Source organism: Canis lupus, chromosome 13 (assembly GCF_048164855.1).
Source record: "Canis lupus baileyi chromosome 13, mCanLup2.hap1, whole genome shotgun sequence".
Lineage (NCBI taxonomy): Eukaryota > Metazoa > Chordata > Mammalia > Carnivora > Canidae > Canis > Canis lupus.
Window position 1 is genome coordinate 39,338,857 of NC_132850.1, and position 22,345 is coordinate 39,361,201.

Below are 22,345 nucleotides of genomic sequence, written 5' to 3' on the forward strand. Positions count from 1 at the left end.
CACTGAGCCACCCAGGCATCCCTCTTTCTTATTTCTAATGGCTTCCTTAGAATAAATATCTAAAGTGAATTCAAAAGTTACACATATTTTAAGGCTTTAGATAACATGCAACAGAAATTGTTTTTTAAGAGTAATGTGACTCTTAGTGGTAATTTTGAAATGAGACAGTATTAACATAGTGGCTTTGTTGCTTTGTTTTGTTTTTAGGTTCTCCTCTTGTAGTGTCTTTAATTGGTGCACTTTTACGTGATTTTCCTAACCGTTGGGATTACTACCTCAGGCAACTTCAGAATAAGCAATTTAAGAGAATAAGGAAATCTTCATTTTATGATTATGAGGCTCTGGATGAAGCCATGTCTATAAGTGTTGAAATGCTCAGAGAGGACATCAAAGATTACTACACAGATCTTTCCATCCTTCAGAAGGATGTTAAGGTGCCTACAAAGGTAATAGAAGGACCAACAATCCTTGTCATTGGATATTTATGGCATGTAACTTTTGATATGGTACCAAGGATGTTATTACAGAGGATATTGGAAGATTAAGATCCATATCACTGAGGTGTAGAGAGTGTAAAAGTCTCATCTTAGTTTCCATCAAGGGTTTGGTTAGTATCCCCCCCCTTTTTTTAAAAGATTTTTATTTATTTATTCATGAGAGACGTAGAGAGAGAGGCAGAGACATAGGCAGAGGGAGAAGCAGGCTCCATGCAGGGAGCCCAATGCGGGACTCGATCCCAGGACCCTGGGATCATGCTCTGAGCGGAAGGCAGATGCTCAACCACTGAGCCACCAGGTGTCCCTTGGTTAGCTTCTTATTTGTCAGTTCTAGAAGCATCTGACTTTTCTATCTTGATGAATAGTTGAGCTTCTTCATATGAAATGGAGATACAGTTACTCAGGGCTTTAAGATACGTTTTCTCGGGACACCTGGGTGGCTCAATGGTTGAGTGTCTGCCTTTGGTTCAGGGCATGATCCCCGGGTCCTGGGATCAAGTCCCACATCGGGCTCCTTGTGGGGAGCCTGCTTCTCTGCTGGATTGTGTCTTTTCCTCTCTCTCTCTCTCTCTCTGTCTCTCATGAATAAATAAAAACATTTTTAAAAAATATTTTATTTATTTATTCATGAGAGACACACAGAGAGAGGCAGAGACACAGGCAGAGCGAGAAGCAGGCCCCATGCAGGGAGCCCGATGTGGGAATCGATCCTGGGACTCCAGAATCAGGCCCTGGGCCGAAGGCAGGCGCTCAACCGCTGAGCCACCCAGGGATCCCCAATAAAATTTTTAAGAAGAAAAAAAAAAACGATTTCTCTGTGTGTGTAACACCTTATCTGCAATCCTGGTAATTGTAGTTTTGTGGTATATTAAATACTTAAAATGATTTCTAGGTGTTATGTATTCTCTGGGACATGGAAACTGAAGAAGTTGAAGATATTCTGCAGGAGTTTGTTAATAAGTCTCTCTTATTCTGTGATCGGAATGGAAAATCATTTCGTTATTATTTACATGATCTTCAAGTAGATTTCCTTATAGAGAAGAATCGCAATCAACTTCAGGTACTTGGATCTCTGTACATTTTATTTTATTTTTATTTTTTAAAGATTTATTTATTTATTTATTTATTTAAATTTATTTTTATTTATTTATGATAGTCATACAGAGAGAGAGAGAGGCAGAGACACAGGCAGAGGGAGAAGCAGGCTCCATGCACCGGGAGCCCGACGTGGGATTCGATCCCGGGTCTCCAGGATCGCGCCCTGGGCCAAAGGCAGGCGCCAAACCGCTGTGCCACCCAGGGATCCCAAGATTTATTTTTTTAAGATTTTATTTATTTATTCATGAGAGACACACAGAGAGAGAGAGAGAGAGAGGCACACAGACACAGGCAGAGGGAGAAGCAGGCTCCATGCAGGAAGCATGACTCCATCCCTGGTCTCCAGGATCGTGCCCTGGACTGAAGGTGGCGCTAAACCTCTGAGCCATCCGGGCTGCCTGGATCTCTGTACATTTAAAAATTTTTTTATTTTGAAATAATTTTAGCCTAATAGAAAAGTTGCAAAACAGCACAGTTTTATGCATGTACCTTCATCTAGCTTCCCCACTGTAACATCTTACATAACTATAATACAGTTATCAAAACCAGAAAATTGACAAAAATAGAATACTGTTAACCCACAGATTTTTAAAAAAATTTTATTTATTTATGAGAGAGGCAGAGACACAGGCAGAGGGAGAAGCAGGCTCCATGCAGGGGGCCTGACGTGGGACTCGATCCTGGTACTCCAGGATCATGCCCTGAGCTGAAGGCAGCGCTAAACCGCTGAGCCACCTGGGCTGCCCAACCCACAGGTTTTATGTAGATTTTGCCAGCTTTCCCTCTAATAGCCCCTTTGTGGTTCAGATCAAGATCCCACGTTGCAGGGCAGTCCGGGTGGTTCAGTGGTTTAGTGCTGCCTTCAGCCCAGGGTGTGATCCTGGAGACCTGGGATCAAGTCCCACGTTGGGCTCCCTGCATGGAGCCTGCTTCTCCTGCCTGTGTCCCTGCCTCTCTCTCTCCTCTGTGTCTCTCATGAATAAATAAATAAAATCTTTAAAAACAAACAAACAAAAAAAGATCCCACATTGCATATAATTGTCCTGTTTTCTTAGTTTCCTCAAATCTATGAAGATTCTTTGCTTTCTTTATCTTTCATGGTCACTTTTGAAGAGTACTAGCCAGTTATTTTGTATATTGTCCCTTAGTTTGGGTTTGTCTGATGGTTTCTCCTGACTAGATTAAGGTTATATATTTTTGGCAAGAATACTACCGAAGTCCTATTGTGCCCTTCTCAGAGCGTCATATCAGCGTGTCAATATGTCTTGTCAATAATGTTAATATTGATCACTTGGTTAAAGCGATACCTGCTAGTTTCTTCATTTTAAATCTACAATTTTTTCCTTTTGTAATTAATAAGTATTTTGTGGGGGAGATTCTCTGCACATTTTAATTTTTAAATTTTTAAAATTTTAAAATTTTTATTTATTTAAAGATTTTATTTATTTGCAGAGGGGGAGAGAGAGAGAGCATGAGCAGGGGGAGTGGCAGGCAGAGGGAGGGGGAGAAACAGGCTCCCATTTGAGCAGAGAGCCCAGTGTGGGGCTTGATCCCAGGATTCCGGGATCAAGAACTGGGCCGAAGGCAGATCCTTAACCTACTGAACCACCCAGACACACTTCTCTGTGTAATTTTAAATAGCTTGGTAAGCTGTAGTTACCGTGATGCTTAGGTAATAAAATTGTTTCTCTCCTCTAAAATATTTCATTTGGATTTCAGGATCTACATAAGAAGATAGTCACTCAGTTCCAGAAACATTACCAGCCACATACTCTTTCACCAGATCAGGAGGACTGCATGTACTGGTACAATTTTCTGGCCTACCACATGGCTAGTGCCAGTATGCACAAAGTAAGATGACCCATCTAAAAAGTATTATATCTATCTCACGTTTATTTCATCCTATGTCTAGAATTTTCTTTTATTAGTAAAAATAGAATTATAGCCTATGTAAGTTTTTTTGTTTTTGTTACTCTTTTTACCTACAGTGATTTTAAAAGGTACTTTAGTATTTGTAGTAAATGAGTCACCTAAAAATTCATTCTCATCTTACCAGTAGTTTCCCCTTTGGGGGTGTATGGATTGGTGTTTTTAAGCTTTGAGAGGAAATGGAGAATGGGAAATTCTATTCATTCAGCAAATATTTATTGAGTGTCTGTTAGGTACTGGTATTCTTCATTGTGAAATATATCACAGGCACAAAGTCCCTACTCTCATTGAACTTACATTCTGTCGGGAGACGTTATAGTGGCCAAGTAAACTTATACTATGTTGGGAGTAGTTAAGTACTTAGCATGGAAGGAGAAAGTGATGATACAGAATCATCATGATTTGTGATGGATTTAGTATATACATTATAAGATGACTCTAAGCTTGCCCAACAGAAAATGGAGTTGCCCTGAACTGAGGTTGGGATGTCTGTGGGTAGACCAGGTATTTTCAGGGGGTAAAGGGAAGGTTAGGAAATTATTTTGAATATACTGTCTTATTAAGACATCTGACTGGAAATAAAGAGTATGTAGTTGCATATATGAATTTGGATTTCTGGGAGGAAATTATGAGCTAAAAATAAAATTTGAAAATCATCACCACATAGATGATTTTTGAAGTCATGACTACCAACTATTCAAAATGTTAACATTTTGGAAAACCGTATATACTTTAAGTAATTTATCTATGCTTAGGTATATTATCTCTTCGTTAAGGAGAATGGTGTATTTTTATACTTTTTTTTTTTTACCTAGTTTACATTTAATAATCTACACATTGGATTGAAGGTATTCCAATAAATATCTGTGCCAAATTAAACTGTAATTGTTGCACATTTAGGTTTTCAGTTTTTTGCCTTTATGATGCTGTAATCAACAGTAATCAACAGTGTTGTCTTTGCACTTACATTATTATCTTTGGAAATTTTTGAAGTAGGATTATTGAGTCTGCATCTTTTTAAAACTTGGTTATGTAAGTTAGTGTTGACAGGATTCAGTTTTTTCTCACCTTTTTAGCCTTTTTTTCCTGATTTTTAAAGATAATTTCTCATTTTTAAAGGTTTTTCATTAGAAAAGTTTGGGGAAAAAAGGAAAAAAAAGGAAAAAAAAAAGAAAAAAAAAGTTTGGGAAAAAAACTAAAAAAATGAAAATGACAATTATTGCTAATGCTTTTTGTGTATAGTTTTTGAGATTGTTTTGCTGCTCAGATACACATACTTGTTCTTTTCTTTTTTAACTTTAACTTTTTAAGCATACATATGCAAGCTCGGGGAGGTTCAGAGGGAGAGAGAATCTCAAGCAGACTCTGTGCCCAGTGTAGAGCTCTATGTGGGGCTCGATCCCACAACTCTGAGATAATGACCTGAGCCAAAAAGGAAAGTCAGACACTAACCAACTGAGCCACCCAGGCACATCCACATATTTGTTCTTTAAACCCAAAATAGGATCATAATAGAAATAGTCTTATATCTCTTTTTTTCCCCACTTAACTGTATTTCAGGGTCTTTTTATGTCAATTTATATAGAACGACAAAATTTTTAAAGCTGTATATATGCTATTTCGTTGTATGTATGATCAGTTGGCTTATGGACACTTAGATTGCTTAAGCATACTTGTCTGATTATTTTCTTTGGACACATTTTTATAAGTGTAATTTCTGGGTCAAATGGTATATATGGATCAAGTTTTAATGCAGATTACCAAACTGTCCTCTAGAAGGGTGCTCTGAGTTACATTGCTACCAACATATATGAGAGTGTTTATTTCCTTTGACTCCAGCTAATATTCTTATTAATACTTTTAGTCTTTAGAAATCTGATATTAAAAAATACTGAATCCTTGTTGTTTCATTTAGATTATTGGTGAGGTTTTTGCCATTTGTACCTTTTATTCTGTGCATTGACTCATCCATTGCCTTTACCTATTTTACTGTTGAGGTGTTTCTCTTATTTTATTAGAATTTTCTATAAATAAATAATATTAAGCCCTCATTTATCATATGTGTTGTAAATATCTTTTTGGTCAAATTTTATTTACATTGTTTTCAACTATATTGAAGATTTTTGAGTTTTTGTGTAGTTAAGTGCACCTCTCTCTTTTGTGTGTGTGTGTACTTTGGCTTTGGTGTCATGTTTACAAACATTTCCTTCATCCTAAGGTTAGAAAAATATTTGCCTGTATCTTCTAATATTTTTTGAGGGTTTCTATTTTCTATTTAAGTGTTTAATCCAACTGAAGTTTATTTTGATTTAAGGTGTGTGGTTCATTTTACGTTTCTTTGGTTCCTTTTTATTTATTTATTTATTTATTTTGGTTCCTTTTTATTTATTTATTTATTTATTTTTATTTTATTTTATTTTATTTTATTTTATTTTATTTTATTTTATTTTTTTTAATTTTTATTTATTTTATGATAGTCACAGAGAGAGAGAGAGAGGCAGAGACACAGGCAGAGGGAGAAGCAGGCTCCATGCACTGGGAGCCCGATGTGGGATTCGATCCCGGGTCTCCAGGATCGTGCCCTGGGCCAAAGGCAGGCGCCAAACCGCTGCACCACCCAGGGATCCCTCCTTTTTATTTATTTAAAAAAGATTTTATTTATTTATTTGAGAGAGTGAGAGAATGAGTGGGAAGGGGTGGAGGGGTAAGGCGGGGAGGAGAGAGAGAGAGAGAGAGAGAGAAAAGCAGACTCCCTGCTGAGCAGACAGCCTGAAACCTGATACGGGGCTTGTTCCCAGGACCTGGCGATCATGACCTGAGCAGAAGGCAGACACTTAACTGCCTGAGTCACCCAGGTGGCTGTCTTTGGTTCTTTATTAAGTAGCTTCCTTTTTGTCTTAAATTCTAGTTATCTGCTAAGTTTCAGTAGTGTTAGGATGGTAGAGTTTACATTCTTCGATGTCTTTAACAGTGTCCTCATCTTACTTTTTTTTTTAAAGGAACTTTGTGCTTTAATGTTTTCCTTGGATTGGATTAAAGCAAAAACTGAACTCGTAGGCCCTGCTCATCTGATTCATGAATTTGTGGAATACAGGCATATATTGGATGAAAAGGTATAATTAGTATGAAAGATAAGTTCTTAAAGGGTATTTCATTTTGTCATTTAATTCGAGGTTTAATAGAGGAGATGAGCAGAATAAAAGAGGAAAGAGGTAATTTCCTTATTTGACCCTTGATTATTCTAATTATTTTGCTTCCTAGCCTACTGGGAATGTGGATAGAATTGAGTTTGAAAGTTGGGGAAGTGTTCACTGTTTGGTTTGTTCGTCTTTTTACCAAAGAATGTATTAAAGTAATACTTGGATAATGAGATTTTTTACGCTGTATTTGAAAATTTGGTTACCATGTATTAGTTACCTAATGGTTGGTTATTTAATTTTAGCTTATTCTAGAGGATGTCTCATTTAAGACTTAAAAGTTGACAAGATCACAGAAACAGAAAAATGTCAAAATCTTGGTTTTGGTTATATTTCTAAGAGATTTCAGTTTGTTCCTAGGATTGTGCAGTCTGTGAAAATTTCCAGGAATTTTTATCTTTAAATGGACATCTTCTTGGACGACAGCCATTTCCTAATATTGTACAACTGGGTCTCTGTGAACCAGAAACTTCAGAAGTTTATCAGCAAGCTAAGCTGCAGGCCAAGCAGGAGGTCGATCACGGAATGCTTTACCTGGAGTGGATGTAAGTAGGTTAGGAGAGGAACCAAAGGGATTGGAGTGCTAACTATGTCATTATTTTTCAGGTAGTGAATAAGTTCACTCCAGGGAGATTTAACTACTTTGGAAAGGGCTGGAACTTTTAATAAGCATTCTTACTTATTGAAAAGTTCTGGAAAAGTAAGCATAGAAATATATATTTTCAAAGAGTTTATAGAAATAGATGCTTGCCTATAGGCATTTTGACCAGTCACACTAAATACCACATGGTTTACTTATTGTAACATAGTTAATTAGTGAAGAACCTGGGCTTTGAAGCCACAAACATTGATAGGAGTCTCAATTCTGAAACCTGATAGTTTTGTGAGTTTGAACAAGTTACAGGTTGCCCTTTTTATTTCATATATAAAATAGAGATAGCAATTCTTTGAGGTACATTTTTGTGAAGATTGAAATGAAATATTGAATATAAAGTGATTAAGGCAAGTGCTCTTGCCTTAATATATTTTTTTAAATTTAAATTCAGTTAATTAACATATATTGTATCACTGGTTTTAGAGGTAGAGTTTAGTGATTTAGTTGTATATAACACCCAGTGCTCGTTATATCCTGTGCCCTCCTTAATGCCCATCACCCAGTTACCTCATCCCTCCCACCCCTGTCCCCTCCAGTGACCCTCAGTTTGTTTCCTCTGGTTAAGAATCTTGTAGGGTTTGTCTCCTTCTCTGATTAAATCTTTTTTTACTTTTGTCTCTCTTCCTCTATGCTCCTGTTTTTTTTTCCTTAAGTTCCACATATGAATGAGATCATGATAATTCTTTCTCTGATTGACTTATTTTGCTTAGCATAATACCCTCTAGTTCTGTCCATGTAATTGCAAATGTCAAGATTTCATGTTTTTTTGGTGCTCTTGTATTAATTAGAAAAAGGAAAGTGTAGGCTCTTTTTTAATGACTATTATATACAATATGCACACGTTATTCATTTTATATTCAAACATTAGTAAATATTATTTGCTCTATTTTACAAATGAGAAAATTGAGGCACAGAGATATTGAAACTTGACTAAGCTTATGTAGCTTGTTGAATGGGATTTAAATGCTGTGTCTGCCTAGGTTTCTTTTTTTTTTTTTTTAAGATGTATTTATTTATTCACGAGAGAGACACACAGAGAGGCAAAGACATAGGCAGAGGGAGAAGCAGGCTCTTCATAGGAACCCAATGTGGAACTTGATCCCAGATCCCAGGATCGCGACCTGAGCTCAAGGCAGGTGCCCAACCACTGAGCCACCCAGGTGTCCCAACCTAGCTTTATTTTCCATATGTTTTCTGTATATGCTTTTATTGTAGCTAGAAATAATGAATATGAATGATAGTTTTTTCATGTGTATAATGTATATCTGGATTGAACTTGAGGTTGGTATCTGTAATATTTATTAGTCCTGGGTCCTCTTATCAAATAGATTGCCGTGGGTGATTCCTCTAATGAAGCTTAGTTTAACAAACATTTGAGTTTCTCTAACATGCTAAGTAAGCATTATTACTAGGTGCTAAGGCTCTCCAAGGAATTTAGTCTAGTAGTGATGAAAATGTTTGAGTAAATGATTAAATATAATGTGATGGGTGCAACAGAAGTGTGTATAAAATGAAACAAAGAAGTGGGTGATTAACTTGGCTCAGTGAAGAATTTTGGGAATTTTCAGCAAGGAGTTAAAATTTTTTTTAAATTTAAAATTAAATTTTAATTTTTTGTTGGTTTTATTTTTATTTTAAAGTAATCTCTGGGGCAGCCCAGGTGGCTCAGTGGTTTGGCGCCGCCTTCAGCCCAGGGCCTGATCCTGGAGACCGGGGATCGAGTCCCGCGTTGGGCTCCCTGCGTGGAGCCTGCTTCTCCCTCTGCCTATGTCTCTGCCCCCTCTCTCTCTGTCTCTCTCTGTATCTCATGAATAGATAAATAAAATCTTAAAAAAAAAAAGTAATCTATGTTTCTGATTTAAAAAAAAAAATCAATACTGAGGGGGATATAAAATGAAAAGTCAGAGACTCTCCATCTTTTCTTACCTCCTACTTCCTGGAGTTAACTGTTCTTTAATGCTTTCTTAGGAAGAAGTTTATTCTCCCTGAGAAGCAGTTCCCTAACTTATTGAAGCTAGCTAGACCTGTCTATATTCTAGAATACTTGCTCAGTTTATATTATTATATTATATTATATTATATTATATTATATTATATTATATTATACTATTAGCATTTGTGTTACTTTCTGGTGATTGCCTATTTTTCTCTGTTACTACTCCATACATCCTGTAGTATAGAATAGTTTGGAGATTAAAGTAATAGACTTTGACTCTAGACTGCCTGGGCTTGAAACCCAGCTCTGCTTTATTGGTTGTATATAACCAGGGAAAGTTATTCAACTTCTCTCACCAAATAGTGCTTTTTCATAGCATTATTGAGAAGATAAAATTGAGTATGTGTGTATACAAACTTATGCACACACAGAGTACTTAGAACAGTACCTAGTTCATAGAGCTTGATAAATATTTGTTACTGAGAATAGCATTAAGCATTTTGCCTGGTCCATATTGTTGGCATGCAATAGAAATTTGTGGAAGATTGACTGAATTGATGTTTTGGTTAGTAGTTGAAATAGAATTAATACATGGACTGATATCAAATGAGCATAGGTTTATTTCTTCTTGAGGTTTGTTTTTTTTTTTTGAGTTTGTTTTTTTACTTTTTCATGCTGTTTTTTTCTTTTCCATTCTATCAACTGTGTTTCAACCCGTGATGTTCTCTCTGAGAATGGTTAGTCATTCATAGCTGAATCTTTTAACTGGGTTTGACCAGATCTTATTCAAATAATGCTTTATTTTACTACTAGCAGGACTTTTTTTTTTCCCTGTAGAAAGGTTTAGGTTGGCATAAGCTTAAATTTAACTGAATTTTTAGCCTTCAAAAAAAGTCATTTGTTATTTCTTTAATACTTTTTGGCCATCTGTTATGTGCCCATTATTGTGATGGTCACTTTCTGTCCTTTGGGGAATTAAGTAGTTAGAACAAGGAGAAAGAGAGTATAATTTTAGTCTAATCCTCTGAACTTTGCTAATAACTAAACTGTTTTTATTCCAGGTTTTCATTACTCTAGTTCTTATATTTGTTTCATCGCTTCTGGTAAATTATAATACTTTCTAGGCAAGATCTAAGTCTGATTTATCTTTTGTGTTCCCTTTTTTCATTTGGTCCATCTTGTGTGTGGTTAATTTTTTAAATTTTTGTTTAAATTCTAGTTAGTTAACATATAGGGTAATATTGATTTCAGGAGTAGGTATGTAGTTAGTTTTTTTCAAGAATAATAACAGTGGCATCCTTATGTGCCAGGCACTGTTTATGGCAGGTATCATTACTCCTGTATGATACTCCTACTATGAGGAAATGGAAACTTATTAGGTTCAATAATTTGCCTAAGTTTACATACTTAATAAGTAGCAGAAGTAGGTTTGCTTTTTATCTGACTCCTAAAATAAGCACAATGCCATTTAACATATTGTACTCAAAGTGACTGGGGTATATGTATAAAATTCTGACACTGTTCTGATACTTTACTCCTGTAGCCCATGAGAAATAACATACTAACTACACTAGTGAAATAGTATTCAATAGATTAAGATACAAAGAAAATGACATTGCCTTATCTTTTTATCCTCTGTGAATAATTGTGGTTAGAGAGGAGCAATTTTAAAGTACATCATTGTGGGGTGCCTGTGTGATTCCATTGTTTAAATGTCTGCCTTTGTCTTGGGTCATGGTCCCAGGGTTCTGGGATTGAGCCCTGCATTGCCTCTGGCTCCCTGCTCAGTGGGGAGCCTGCTTCTTCCTCTCCCTTGGCCCCTTTCACCTGCTCATGCACTTTGCTCTCTCTCAAATAATTAAATAAAATAATAAAGAAAATAAAGTACATCATTGTTAATGGTGGATGTAGTGTCATACTTTAATTAGGAATTGAGCTTCATTTTGTTATGGCTTCTGTCCTTTTATTTATTTTTTAAATTTTTAAACTTTTTTAGAGAGAGGAAGAGAGAGAGGAGGGGTAGAGGGAGAGAGGGAATCTCAAGCAGGCTCTATGCCCAGCGCAGAGCTCTATTTGGGGTGGGGCTTGATTTCTTAACTCTGAGATCATGACCTGAGCTGAATTGAAGAGTCAGTTGCCTAACTAACTGAGCCACCCAGGCACCCTGGCTTCTTTCCTTTTAAAAATAATGGAGAAGGGACACCGGGGTGGCTCAGCAGTTGAACGCCTGCCTTCGGTCCAGGGTGTGATTCTGGAGTCCCAGGATTGAGTCCCACATCGGGCTCCCTGTGTAGGAGGGAGCTTCTCTCTCTGCCACTCTCTGTCTCTCATGAATAAATAAAATCTTAAAAAAATAAAAACAATGGAGAATGTTTTGAGGGTATCCTTATATAATGTTTTCTCTGCACATGTTATCATTAATGTATCAAAGGAAGATAGGAAGCAACATGTATTTGATTAGATTTCTCCCAACTCAGTGACATTTGCAGCACCTGACAGATTACTTTATATAGTGTAGCATTTCTCTTAAAGAGCTACTTTCATAATGCTTTTTTCCTTCAGGAGATCTGTGCTGTCATTTACGTGTTGTAAACTTAATTTAAAAAAAATTGTTTTTGGCAACACAACGCTATTAAAAGACAGTTTACTTTATTATTGAAAAAAATTACTTTTACTCTCACTTATTGGGTTTCTGTTCATTTTCTCCTTGTATGTAGAAACAAAAAAAACATCAAGAATCTTTCCCGCTTAGTTGTCCGCCCCCATACAGATGCTGTTTACCATGCTTGCTTTTCTGAGGATGGTCAAAGAATAGCTTCTTGTGGAGTTGATAAAACCTTACAGGTAAAACATCTCTTGAGAAAAATTGAAAGAGGCATGTACTTAATACTGTGCATATTACAATATATTTAAATCCTAAAATTGAAGAAAATTACACACTAGAAATAGAGAAATCCAAATCTCTTAAACATTTTATGAAACCTTTCTCTGGAAATTTAGAAAATATTTATGTGCTTTCATAATTTTAAACTTACCAAGTGACATAAAAGTGCCTTTTATCCTAGCAGTCAGTTACTGTCATCCATGTACCCTGTAAGAGTAATGAGGAAATGCAACATGTTCAAAGACATAAGGAGCAGGTTCTGATTAAAAAACAGTGATTAAGTAAAATACTTACTTTATCACAGGTTCAGACAGATTTCTGACTGTAAATAGGAATTGGACTGGATTATTTCCTAAGGTGCTTGAAGGAATTTAAGTTCTTTTTTGTTTTCAGAATACATGAATGAGTGCATTTCTTTAAATTTATGCTCCGCTTTTTGATTTTGAAGGAAACAGGATCCAACTTAGTTAAAACTTTGATGTTTGGATTAGATTTAGACTTTGCAAGATTATGACTTTAATAAACCTTATTTTTATATGTGTACTTTATTACTGATTTTACTAATTTTGGCATTTGAGCCCCCAAAAGAGAACATGTTGAATGAAATGTTTTCTGTTTAAGAATTTGCAAAAATAAGAAAAAAAAATGTCAAACTAATCTTAACTGAAGCTATACTCTGCTAGGTCTTTTTATGTATATTACAAACATTAAACAAGGGATAGTTCTCTATGTTTAAGGCATATAAATTCTGACTGATATCCTGCTTTTTGGAGTGTTTTTGCTGAGGTTCATTACTATCACAAAATAATATGGATTAAGATTTTTTAAAGAAAGATTTTTATTGAGTGGTGGCCATTGGTTTATGGTAAAAAAATTTTGTTGCTTGTGCAGGTGTTCAAAGCTGAAACAGGAGAGAAACTGCTAGAAATCAAGGCTCATGAAGATGAAGTGCTTTGTTGTGCATTCTCTACAGATGACAGATTTATAGCAACCTGCTCAGTGGATAAAAAAGTGAAGGTAGGGAAATATTTTTCTCTTGAGTTGTGATTACCGTAGAATTCATTTTCTTTTTCCACAACAGAGGGACTAGGGTAAGTAGGGATAAAGTGCTCGTTGCTCGTTGATCTACTGACTTGAGGCAAACCAGTTTTTAATCTACTGTAAATTAAATTAACACTATTTTTAAGGTATTGACCAGGCACTGGGAGAAATTATTATAAATTAATGAATTTTCCTATCATTTATTATTGATAAGTCTGTGGGATAAAAATCAGTTGGAACCTTTGAGTACATTGTGATTGGAAGTGTTTCTGCACAAAATTATTATCTGACATGGATTCCTATTGTAAAATACATAATTTGTGAAGTGCCACCCAGATTTTTTGTTTTTTTTAGAGAGAATGTGGAGTGGAGGAAGGGCAGAGGGCAAGAGGGAACCTTAGGCAGGCTTTATGCCCAGCCTGGAGCCTGATTCCGGTTTCATCTCATGACCTTGAGTTGAAATCAAGAGTTGGATGCTTAACCAACTGAGCCACCCAGGCACCCTCAACACCCACTTCAGGCTTTTTTTTTTTCTTTTTTCTTTTGAGACAGAGCATGTGCATGTGAGAGCCAGGGAGGGAAGAGAGAGGGAGAGAGAGAGAATCCCAAGCAGGTTCCATGCCCAGTGCAGAGCTTGACTTGGGCCTTGATCTCATGACCCCGAGATCATAACCTCAGGTGAAATCAAGAGTCAAATGCCCACCTGACTGAACAACCCAGGCACCCCTCACTTCAGGCTTTTTGAAAGGTGGATCCTGACTTGGTGGGAGCATTGCCAATAAATAAGTCAATAAATAAGTCAGTGAATGAATGAAAGAAAGAGAAAAAGAAAGAAAAGTAGATGGAGTATTGAAATTCGCTAGGTGGGGTGAGTCTTAGTGGACCTGGGAACAAGAAAATTGTCTTGGAAGTTTCCTTGGGGTTTGGACCCACTTGAAGAAGACCTTCGAGTGTCTAGACAAATTTAGACCTTGGAAAAATCTACTTTTTTTTTTAAGATAGATTAATTAATTAATTAATTAATTAATTATAGACATAGAGAGGCAGAGACACAGGAGGAGGGAGAAGCAGGCTCCATGCCGGGAGCCTGACGTGGGACTCGATCCCGGGACTCCAGGATCGCGCCCTGGGCCAAAGGCAGGCGCCAAACCGCTGAGCCACTCAGGGATCCCCAGAAAAATCTACTTCTTGATAGAGTGGACTCTCTAGGTAACTTTAACACCAACCAGTTAATTTATTCCATAGCCTCTACTCTGAGTCAAGCTTGGAGTTGGCCATTCTGTGCAGCTTCAAAGTCAGAGCTATGTGGAATAAAAGGAGAATAACACTGAGTTTCTGTTTTCTGAGTACTCAAAATAGAAAACAAGAGACCCAAATGTCTATTAAAGACCTGAAAATAAACTCTTTGGACCTCTGGAGAGCTTTGATAAGATTAAAAAAAAAAAAAGATAAAAAAAAAACGTGAGGTACCTGGCCGGCTAAATTAGTAGAGGATGTGATGCTTCATCTTGGGGTCATGAGTTTGAGCCCCATGATGGGCATAGAACTTATATAAAAATAAAAAGAAAAGAAAACAAAGAAAATAAATGATATGGGAAAGACATCAATACATCTAAAAAGTCCAAAGCCCAGTGAAGGTTAGGTAATTTATTTCTTTTGTTCGTTGTTAGATAAAACACACTGCTTAGTTGTCTTACATAGTAACTAGAATAATGATTACTTCTAAGGAATTTAACACTGTGTGAGTCTTTACACACTTTGTTATATCACATGATCAATTTCTCACTACAATTTGAAGAGTAGGTATTGATCTTATATTACAGATGAGGAAATTGGTTCAGAGATGACGTCCTTTGTCCAAGCTCACATTAACTGATAACTGATGATGGAGTCAGGGTTCAAAGCGAGATTTCCCTCAGATTCTAAAGCCTGTATTTTTTTTCAAGGATCCATCTGCCTTTACTTTTTATTGATACCTTGAAGTCAGCAATAAATAAATTTACTTGTCCTTTATCTGTCCTTTACATGTCCTTTATCTCATTTGGTACCTTGAATTGTGTAGGATGAGTATAAGTGTCCTCATTTTACAGAGGAGGGAACTGCGATGCAGATCACTTAGGGACTTGACGATGGACACACAAATTATAAATGGTAGAGCCAGGTCTTAGACTTAATCCTTCCAATCGAAAGTCCATTATTTCATCCTTTTTATAGCACTTCTCTGCCTCCTGTCATTCATGTGACCACGTGAAGTCTTGCCCTTGAAGAGTATAATGTTTTCATGGGATTCTAATTATGCTATAGAAAGGCACATGTGTAGACTTGCAAGTAATTAAAAAAAAAAACATCCTGGAAAAATATGGACATATTTTAGAGAAGGGGAAATATTCATTAGCCTCATGTCTCACTGGGAAAGTCTGCCATAGAAGAGCTCTCATTTGTTTGCTCCCCTGTTCTCCCTTTGAAAATAAAGGGTAGTTGTAAATTTTATTTTCTTTGTTCTCTTTAGATTTGGAATTCTATGACAGGGGGACTAGTACATGTCTATGATGAGCACTCAGAGCAAGTCAACTGCTGCCACTTTACCAACAACAGTCATTACCTTCTCTTAGCCACTGCATCAAGTGACTGCTTCCTCAAAGTAAGTATGGATAATGAGAATTATGCAGACAGATTTAATAGGCACATCAGAACATCTCTTTTGATCTTTTTTGTTTTTTTCCATCTCTTTTGATCTTGTATTGATCAGGGGTCTTTTGATTTCAGTGATAGGAACTTCCATATTAGCCTACGCCAAAAAAAAAAAAAAAATTAAATTATTGGTTTATTTAACTGAAAAGTCTAGAAGGAACATGGCTTTAGATATAACTGATTCCAGAAATTATCTTCTTGGAGTCTAACCCCCTTTTCATCTATAGACTCTGTTTCTCTCTTTGTTGGTTTAGGAGTGTTGTTTCTGTGTGGTAGGAAATATGGCTGTTCTGAGTTACAGGCTTACATGGGTCTTACAGCTTATAGTCACAGAGGAAGAGAAACCTACTCTTTCCCAGATCCCATAGCTTTAATTCTAGAGACTGTTTGACCTGGTTTGGCTTATATGCTCATTGTCAAGTAATTCTACTGTGCCAGTAAGATGGAATCCTTCGATTGGTTAAGGATCACAAATTTAGCCATGTAGAGATGGGACAAATGCGGTGAGATCAGTTCTACTTGAATTATAATTGGGCCTTTATTCACAAGAGAGGTTTTGGTCTTAGAAGGAGGAAGGAAAAAAGGTGCTGGTAGGAAAAAAAAAAGAAACTAAAACCACAACAGATATGCATTTCATATATGTTTGATAATGCTTTCTAATTATAAAAGGTTTTATTGTTTTTATTTTTCTTAAGTGGCATATTGAAGATAGCTAAATGAAATTTTCTGGGGTCCTAGAAAGATTCACTAACTTCCTTTGGATTATTTTTTGGTTTGGTTTCTGTCATGTATTTTTTAAAATCACACCATCTTTGCAACGAACGGGTCATTATAATTTTGGGAGTGTTGGGCAAAACATTGCAGTTTGGAAAACCTCATAAACTGTGTATTTGACATTTAAATAGAGTATTTCATTCATTCATTCATTCATTTATTTAAAGATTTTATTTTTTCATGAGAGATACAGAGAGAGAGAGAGAGAGGCAGAGACACAGACAGAGGGAGAAGCAGGCTCCATGCAGGGAGCCTGACGTGGGACTCGATCCCAGGTCTCCAGGATCAGGCTCTGGGCTGAAGGCGGAGCTAAACCGCTGAGCCACCTGGGCTGCCCTAAATAGAGAATTTTAAAAAGCTTTAGAAAATATTGAAAATTCTCTCTCTCCCCTTCAGTTCAAGAAGCTGAAACTTTTATTTTTTTTTCTTTTTTTTCCCCTCCAAAGGAAAACTGACATAGAAGCTCAGTGTGTAAGAGATAAAGCCCATTGCTCTGGTTGAAGTGGAGTGTGGGCTTTTTTTTTTTTTTTTAGAGACCTTATTTATTTAAAAGAGAGTGTGCATGTGCAGGGTGAGGGGCTCCTGGCTCAGCAAGGAGCCTGATGTGGGCTAGATCCCAGGATCCTGAGATCATGACCTGAGCCAAAGTCAGATGTTTAACCATTAAGCCACCCAGATGCCCCTGGGCTTGCTTTTCTATACTCTCTTGTTTCCTTGCTTATTCTACCCAGTATCCATTTCAGACATGTTTCTGCAATCCCTAGGGGCCTGCCTGCATTGCACAATTTGAAAACACTGGATTGGATTAAAATAACATAATATTAAAATAAGTAATATAGACTTACAATCGTAGCTCATTATTACTCAAATATGATTTACCCTATTGAATAAATCCACTTCTAAAAAACTAAGACTTGGGATCCCTGGGTGGCTCAGCGGTTGAGTGCCTGCCTTCGGCCCGGGGCGTGATCCTGAAGACCTGGGATCAAGTCCCACATCGGGCGCCCTGCATGGAGCCTGCTTCTCCCTCTGCCTGTGTCTCTGCCTCTCTCTCTCTCTCTGTGTGTCTCTCATGAATAAATAAATAAAATCTTAAAAAAATAAAAAAGTAAAAAAAAAAACAAAACAAAGACTTCCTCCCTCTATTGGAGCCTGCTTCTCCCTCTGCCTGTGTTTCTGCCTCTCTCTCTCTCTGTGTCTCTCATGAGTAAATAAATAAAATCTTAAAAATAAAAAAAAAACTAAGACTTCTGTATTATTTATGATTAATTTTTGATGTTTCTTTTTAACACTTAGTAGGGGAAAGTTTATATTTCCTCATTTTAATTATAGACAAAAAGCTCTAGGATATGAGAGCACAGTGATGTAGGGGGTCGAATGGTTAGTCAACGATTTTAATTAAGGACAAGTTTTACTTTAAGATCTGCCATATGACACCTGCATTACCATGCGGAAAATTAGAATTCACTTCTTGTGACTCTCGAACTGAGAGAAGCCAATGAAAATATGTAAATCTGAAGCTGCCCCATGTGACTTATCTGAAAAATTGGATTTATCTAGGATTGGGATAAAGGAGATTAGGATGGAGATGGACATGAAGAACAGGACTTATCTCATTGATCATTTCCAAAGGATTTTTGCCAAGATCAGTTGGTCCTCAGAGAGGACCATAGCCCTTTTTATTTATATTTTATATACTTTTCAAACATACCCAAAAGGAGAGAGTACAATAATGAACCTTTGTGGTATCCGTTGTCTAGCTCTAACTTTTATTAAGTTTAGTTTTGTGATATATCTGGTCCATGTTCGCTTTTCCTCGTTACTCTTTTTTTTTCAAGTTTATTAATTTTTATTAATCTTTACACTCTATGTGGGGCTTGAACTCAAGAACCCCAAGATCAAGAGTTACACAGTCTTACCCAGCCAGATGCCCCTTCCCCATTCTTAAAACTTCTCTTTCTACCATAGATTTGTTGGAATGAGCATACAAATTTCAGGTGACATTTGATTGTTATGTTTCTTAAATCTCTTATTCTGTAGAAGTTGCCCTTCCCCTCTCCCTCTTTTTTATGCCATTGATTCATTAGAGAAATTGAATCATTTGTTCTGTGGATTCTGGATTTGGTTGTTAACTTGCTCTTCAAGCCTATTGTATAATGCCTGTCAAATGTATTTATACCTATCTTTGCTTTCGATTTTTGAGTCCTTTTTTAGAGCATTAATAGATTCAGAGTTTGCATTGGGAAATCTTAGAAATGACCATTTAGGTAACCTAGCATCTAAAAAAATTCGGGGGTGTTTTATTTTACATATTAATACTTATAGAGCTGAGTAAAATAATAATGATTCCAAACTACTTTGTTAAGATAAGCAGTAATTATTTAGTTAGTGTTCAGACTAAATGCCTTAGTAAGCCTTTGGTCCCTTGATAGATTTAGGTGCTGATCTAAGGGCTGCCCATTACTTGGTAATCACAAGTTCACCTTTGTTGTTTGATACCTTTGCATTACTTACAAATTTAATATTTTTCTGTAATTGAAAAAGCTTAAATGAGAGAGAAGGAAGAACATTATGTAATTTCTAACTTTTCCTCATTCAGTACTAGTTTTTTAGTTATTTCTTTATCTTTCTCAAATAGCTCTGGGATTTGAATCAAAAAGAATGTCGAAATACCATGTTTGGCCATACAAATTCAGTCAATCACTGCAGATTTTCACCAGATGATAAGCTTTTGGCTAGTTGTTCAGCTGATGGAACATTAAAGGTACGCTTTTGTTTATCATTAAAATTGGTTGCAATTTTGTGGTTTTATGATTTGGTTGTAGGAGTAGGTTTCTCTTTTTCACATTTCTATAGGAAGTGCTTCTTTCAACTTCTAGGATATTTAATAGAACTGTAATTGCTTGTTGTAGTGATTTTTTATGAATGGTTTACTGACTTATGCTTTAAAGTGTATATATTTTGAATTCTTATTTTTTAAGCATATATTTATGGTTTAATAAAATTTTGAGGTATTTGGAGTCAATTTGTAAAGGCCCTACTTTTATTTATCCTTTATTCTGCTTTTTAATTCATATTTTCCTCTTGAAAAGTCTTATTTGGGGGAAGACTCAGAACTAGGGAGTAAAGGGGATCCCTGGGTGGCTCAGCGGTTTGGCGCCTGCCTTTGGCCCAGGGCGCGATCCTGGAGTCCCGGGATCGAGTCCCGCATCGGGCTCCCGGCCTGGAGCCTGCTTCTCCCTCCTCCTCTGCGCCTCTCTCTCTCTCTCTCTCTCTCTCTCTCTCTATCATAAATAAATAAATAAATATTAAAAAAAGAAAACAACTAGGGAGTAAAGTTTATTCAACCTCCTGAAGTTTATAGTCCTAAAAAAAACCCTAAATTCTTTAAATTTTTACTGTCTCAAATAAGATCCCAATCCCACTTTCTTTATTATTTTTGTCTCTACCATCATTCTAGTCTCCTCTTCATCGATTCTCCTTTCCTCCTTTGGTCTTGTCTAATCCATCTTTCACTTAATCTTTCAGTCTATCTATTCCCCTTTCATTCTATAGTGTTTACTCTAGTTCATGCTATCATCCCCTTATGCTTTTGATAGCAGCTTTTTAAAATATATTCTCCATTCCTCCTAATCTTGGTACAGAACTGCTAGCATGAGGTGCCTGGGTGGCTCAGCCATTGAGCGTCTGCTTTCAGCTCAGGGCGTGATCCTGGAGTCCTGAGATTGAGTCCCACATCGGGCTCCCTGCAGAGAGCCTGCTTCTCCCTCTGCCTGTGTCTCTGCCTCTCTCTCTGTGTCTCTCATGAATAAATAAATGGAATATTAACAAAAAGAACTGCTAGAATAACTCTTACCACTTTCAGCTGGGACACAAAAGTACCATATTCTAAGTTGTTATAAACCCAGACTCATCAGGTGCACCTGTAAGGTTCTTTACGTTCCATCATTCTGTTACCTCTGTTCCTGGTCACTTTGTTTCTTCTAGCCCCCTTAACCCTAAGCATTCTGGGCAAGATAATTTGGTAGTTAATGTCAGCTACTGTTCCTATACAGATCTCATTACTCTTTATTGGGATTTTTGGCCTGCAGCTCCCTTGCCCATATTTTTTAATAACCCTCAAAACTTTAAAGCCTCCTTTAGAAAGTATTCTTTTATCACATCCATCTATCTGGTTCTGAGTACATCCATCCTTTTAGATATATTTATATATATTAATACAAACTATTCAGTTGTCTTCTCATTTCCTCTTGTAAATGTGCTGTTCGGTTCAGTCATTTTCATGTGTCTTCTTTTCTTTGCTAAGATTGAATATAGATTTATGATCTACAGAGACCTTGCATCATCTTGTGCTCTCTGAAGTTCATAGTACAGAATTGTACTCAAAACATGCACTCAGTAAATTTTCTTGACATATATTTTTTCCAGAGAAATACTTGAGCTCTCCTGGACACTATTTTGTTAGAATCACTAGAGGAGGAGATTTGTTAATGCTAATAGGTAACTCCTCAGTTATAGGAAGGTGAAATCTCTTGATGCTGATCCTCTGGTTGAATCTTTGATCTCTCTTTGCTGACTGAAGATAACTCGTTTTTGTATAAATTACTTCAGGGCATCTAGGAGCCCTTTCTGGGTAAAATTCCACTTTAAAGAATTTTCTAGCCATTAGTAGATGTTGGAAGCATTCTTACATAGAATATTCAGGTAAATAGATTTTGACTTCTCTGACATGTTATCTACAGATACTAAATATCCATCTCTTCCTTTAGGACATTCTGTATCAGAGGAAGTTTTTCAGAATACCCTTGTAAGTGTTAAGACAACCCTTTTCTAAGAGAATCTTTGAGTTATATGGGCCTGTTATTTCTTGTTTTCTATTAAGTGAATGATTTCAGAAGAAGACATTTTATATCTCAAGTTTTTCCATCTTCTCACCATTGCCAATTCCAAGTTTTGGAAAGATTCCATTTTCCTTAGTATTATTCCATTATTAGGTTGTTTAATGTTCAAGACATTTGTGAAACCAGACTATTTATATTTTATACATTTAAGGTGTACCTTCTTTGCTGTCAGGTATGGTCTGTTCATTCCTAATTGATTTGCCTTATTCACCACAGTTCCAATTCAAACTTCTGCTGTTGTTTTTAAGCCCCCAATGTTGTCACTGCATCCCTTTCATTCTCTGGAGAGAACCTTACCTCATACCTATTCAGAGGGTTGACACCACCCCTTAATAAGAATTCCTCCCTCCATAAGTCTCCTCAAAAATTGCCATAAAAATTCCAGCTCCCTTTCTTTTTTTTTCATCTCAGTTCCCAGAAAGTTCTCTACTTATGCCTACTGTTCCTTTTTTCTTCTTCCCTTGCACATTGTGCTTCACTGATTATTTCTTCTTTCTTTTTGTATCTTTAGCTTTTCTTCACTTTGGGGTCCTGTCCCACAGCCTACACATGTTCTTGGGCCTTTCTAAAACGAAAAAGTAAAAAACCTTTGATGCTCCATAGATTGTGTTATCCTTTGAAATAGTCATTCTGTTTTTCTCTTTCCCTTTATTGCTAGACTTTTTAAGCCACCTGTACTTGCCTCCATTTCCTGACTATTCACTCAATTTCGAAAACTTGTTTTAAGCCTGGTCATGTTTTT

At 36.5% G+C, this 22,345-nt stretch overlaps 1 protein-coding gene across 27 annotated transcripts in view; it reads left to right on the forward strand.

Moving 5' to 3' along the window:
* The window catches only part of APAF1 (apoptotic peptidase activating factor 1), a 145,617-nt gene that overhangs the window by 25,513 nt on the left and 97,759 nt on the right, over positions 1-22,345 (forward strand). For 26 of the 27 annotated variants that reach the window (XR_012005948.1, XR_012005953.1, XR_012005950.1 and 23 more), the window contains 9 exons: positions 208-446; positions 1,390-1,557; positions 3,315-3,446; positions 6,524-6,637; positions 7,082-7,266; positions 12,030-12,156; positions 13,088-13,213; positions 15,747-15,878; positions 19,341-19,466. Coding sequence is in view for 10 of the 27 variants with exons in the window: in XM_072773250.1 (XP_072629351.1) it covers positions 208-446; positions 1,390-1,557; positions 3,315-3,446; positions 6,524-6,637; positions 7,082-7,266; positions 12,030-12,156; positions 13,088-13,213; positions 15,747-15,878; positions 19,341-19,466 (1,349 nt within the window). In the remaining 17 variants the exon portion in view is untranslated. The remainder of the gene's footprint in view (positions 1-207; positions 447-1,389; positions 1,558-3,314; positions 3,447-6,523; positions 6,638-7,081; positions 7,267-12,029; positions 12,157-13,087; positions 13,214-15,746; positions 15,879-19,340; positions 19,467-22,345) is intronic. The other variant, XM_072773245.1, reaches the window with a different exon arrangement.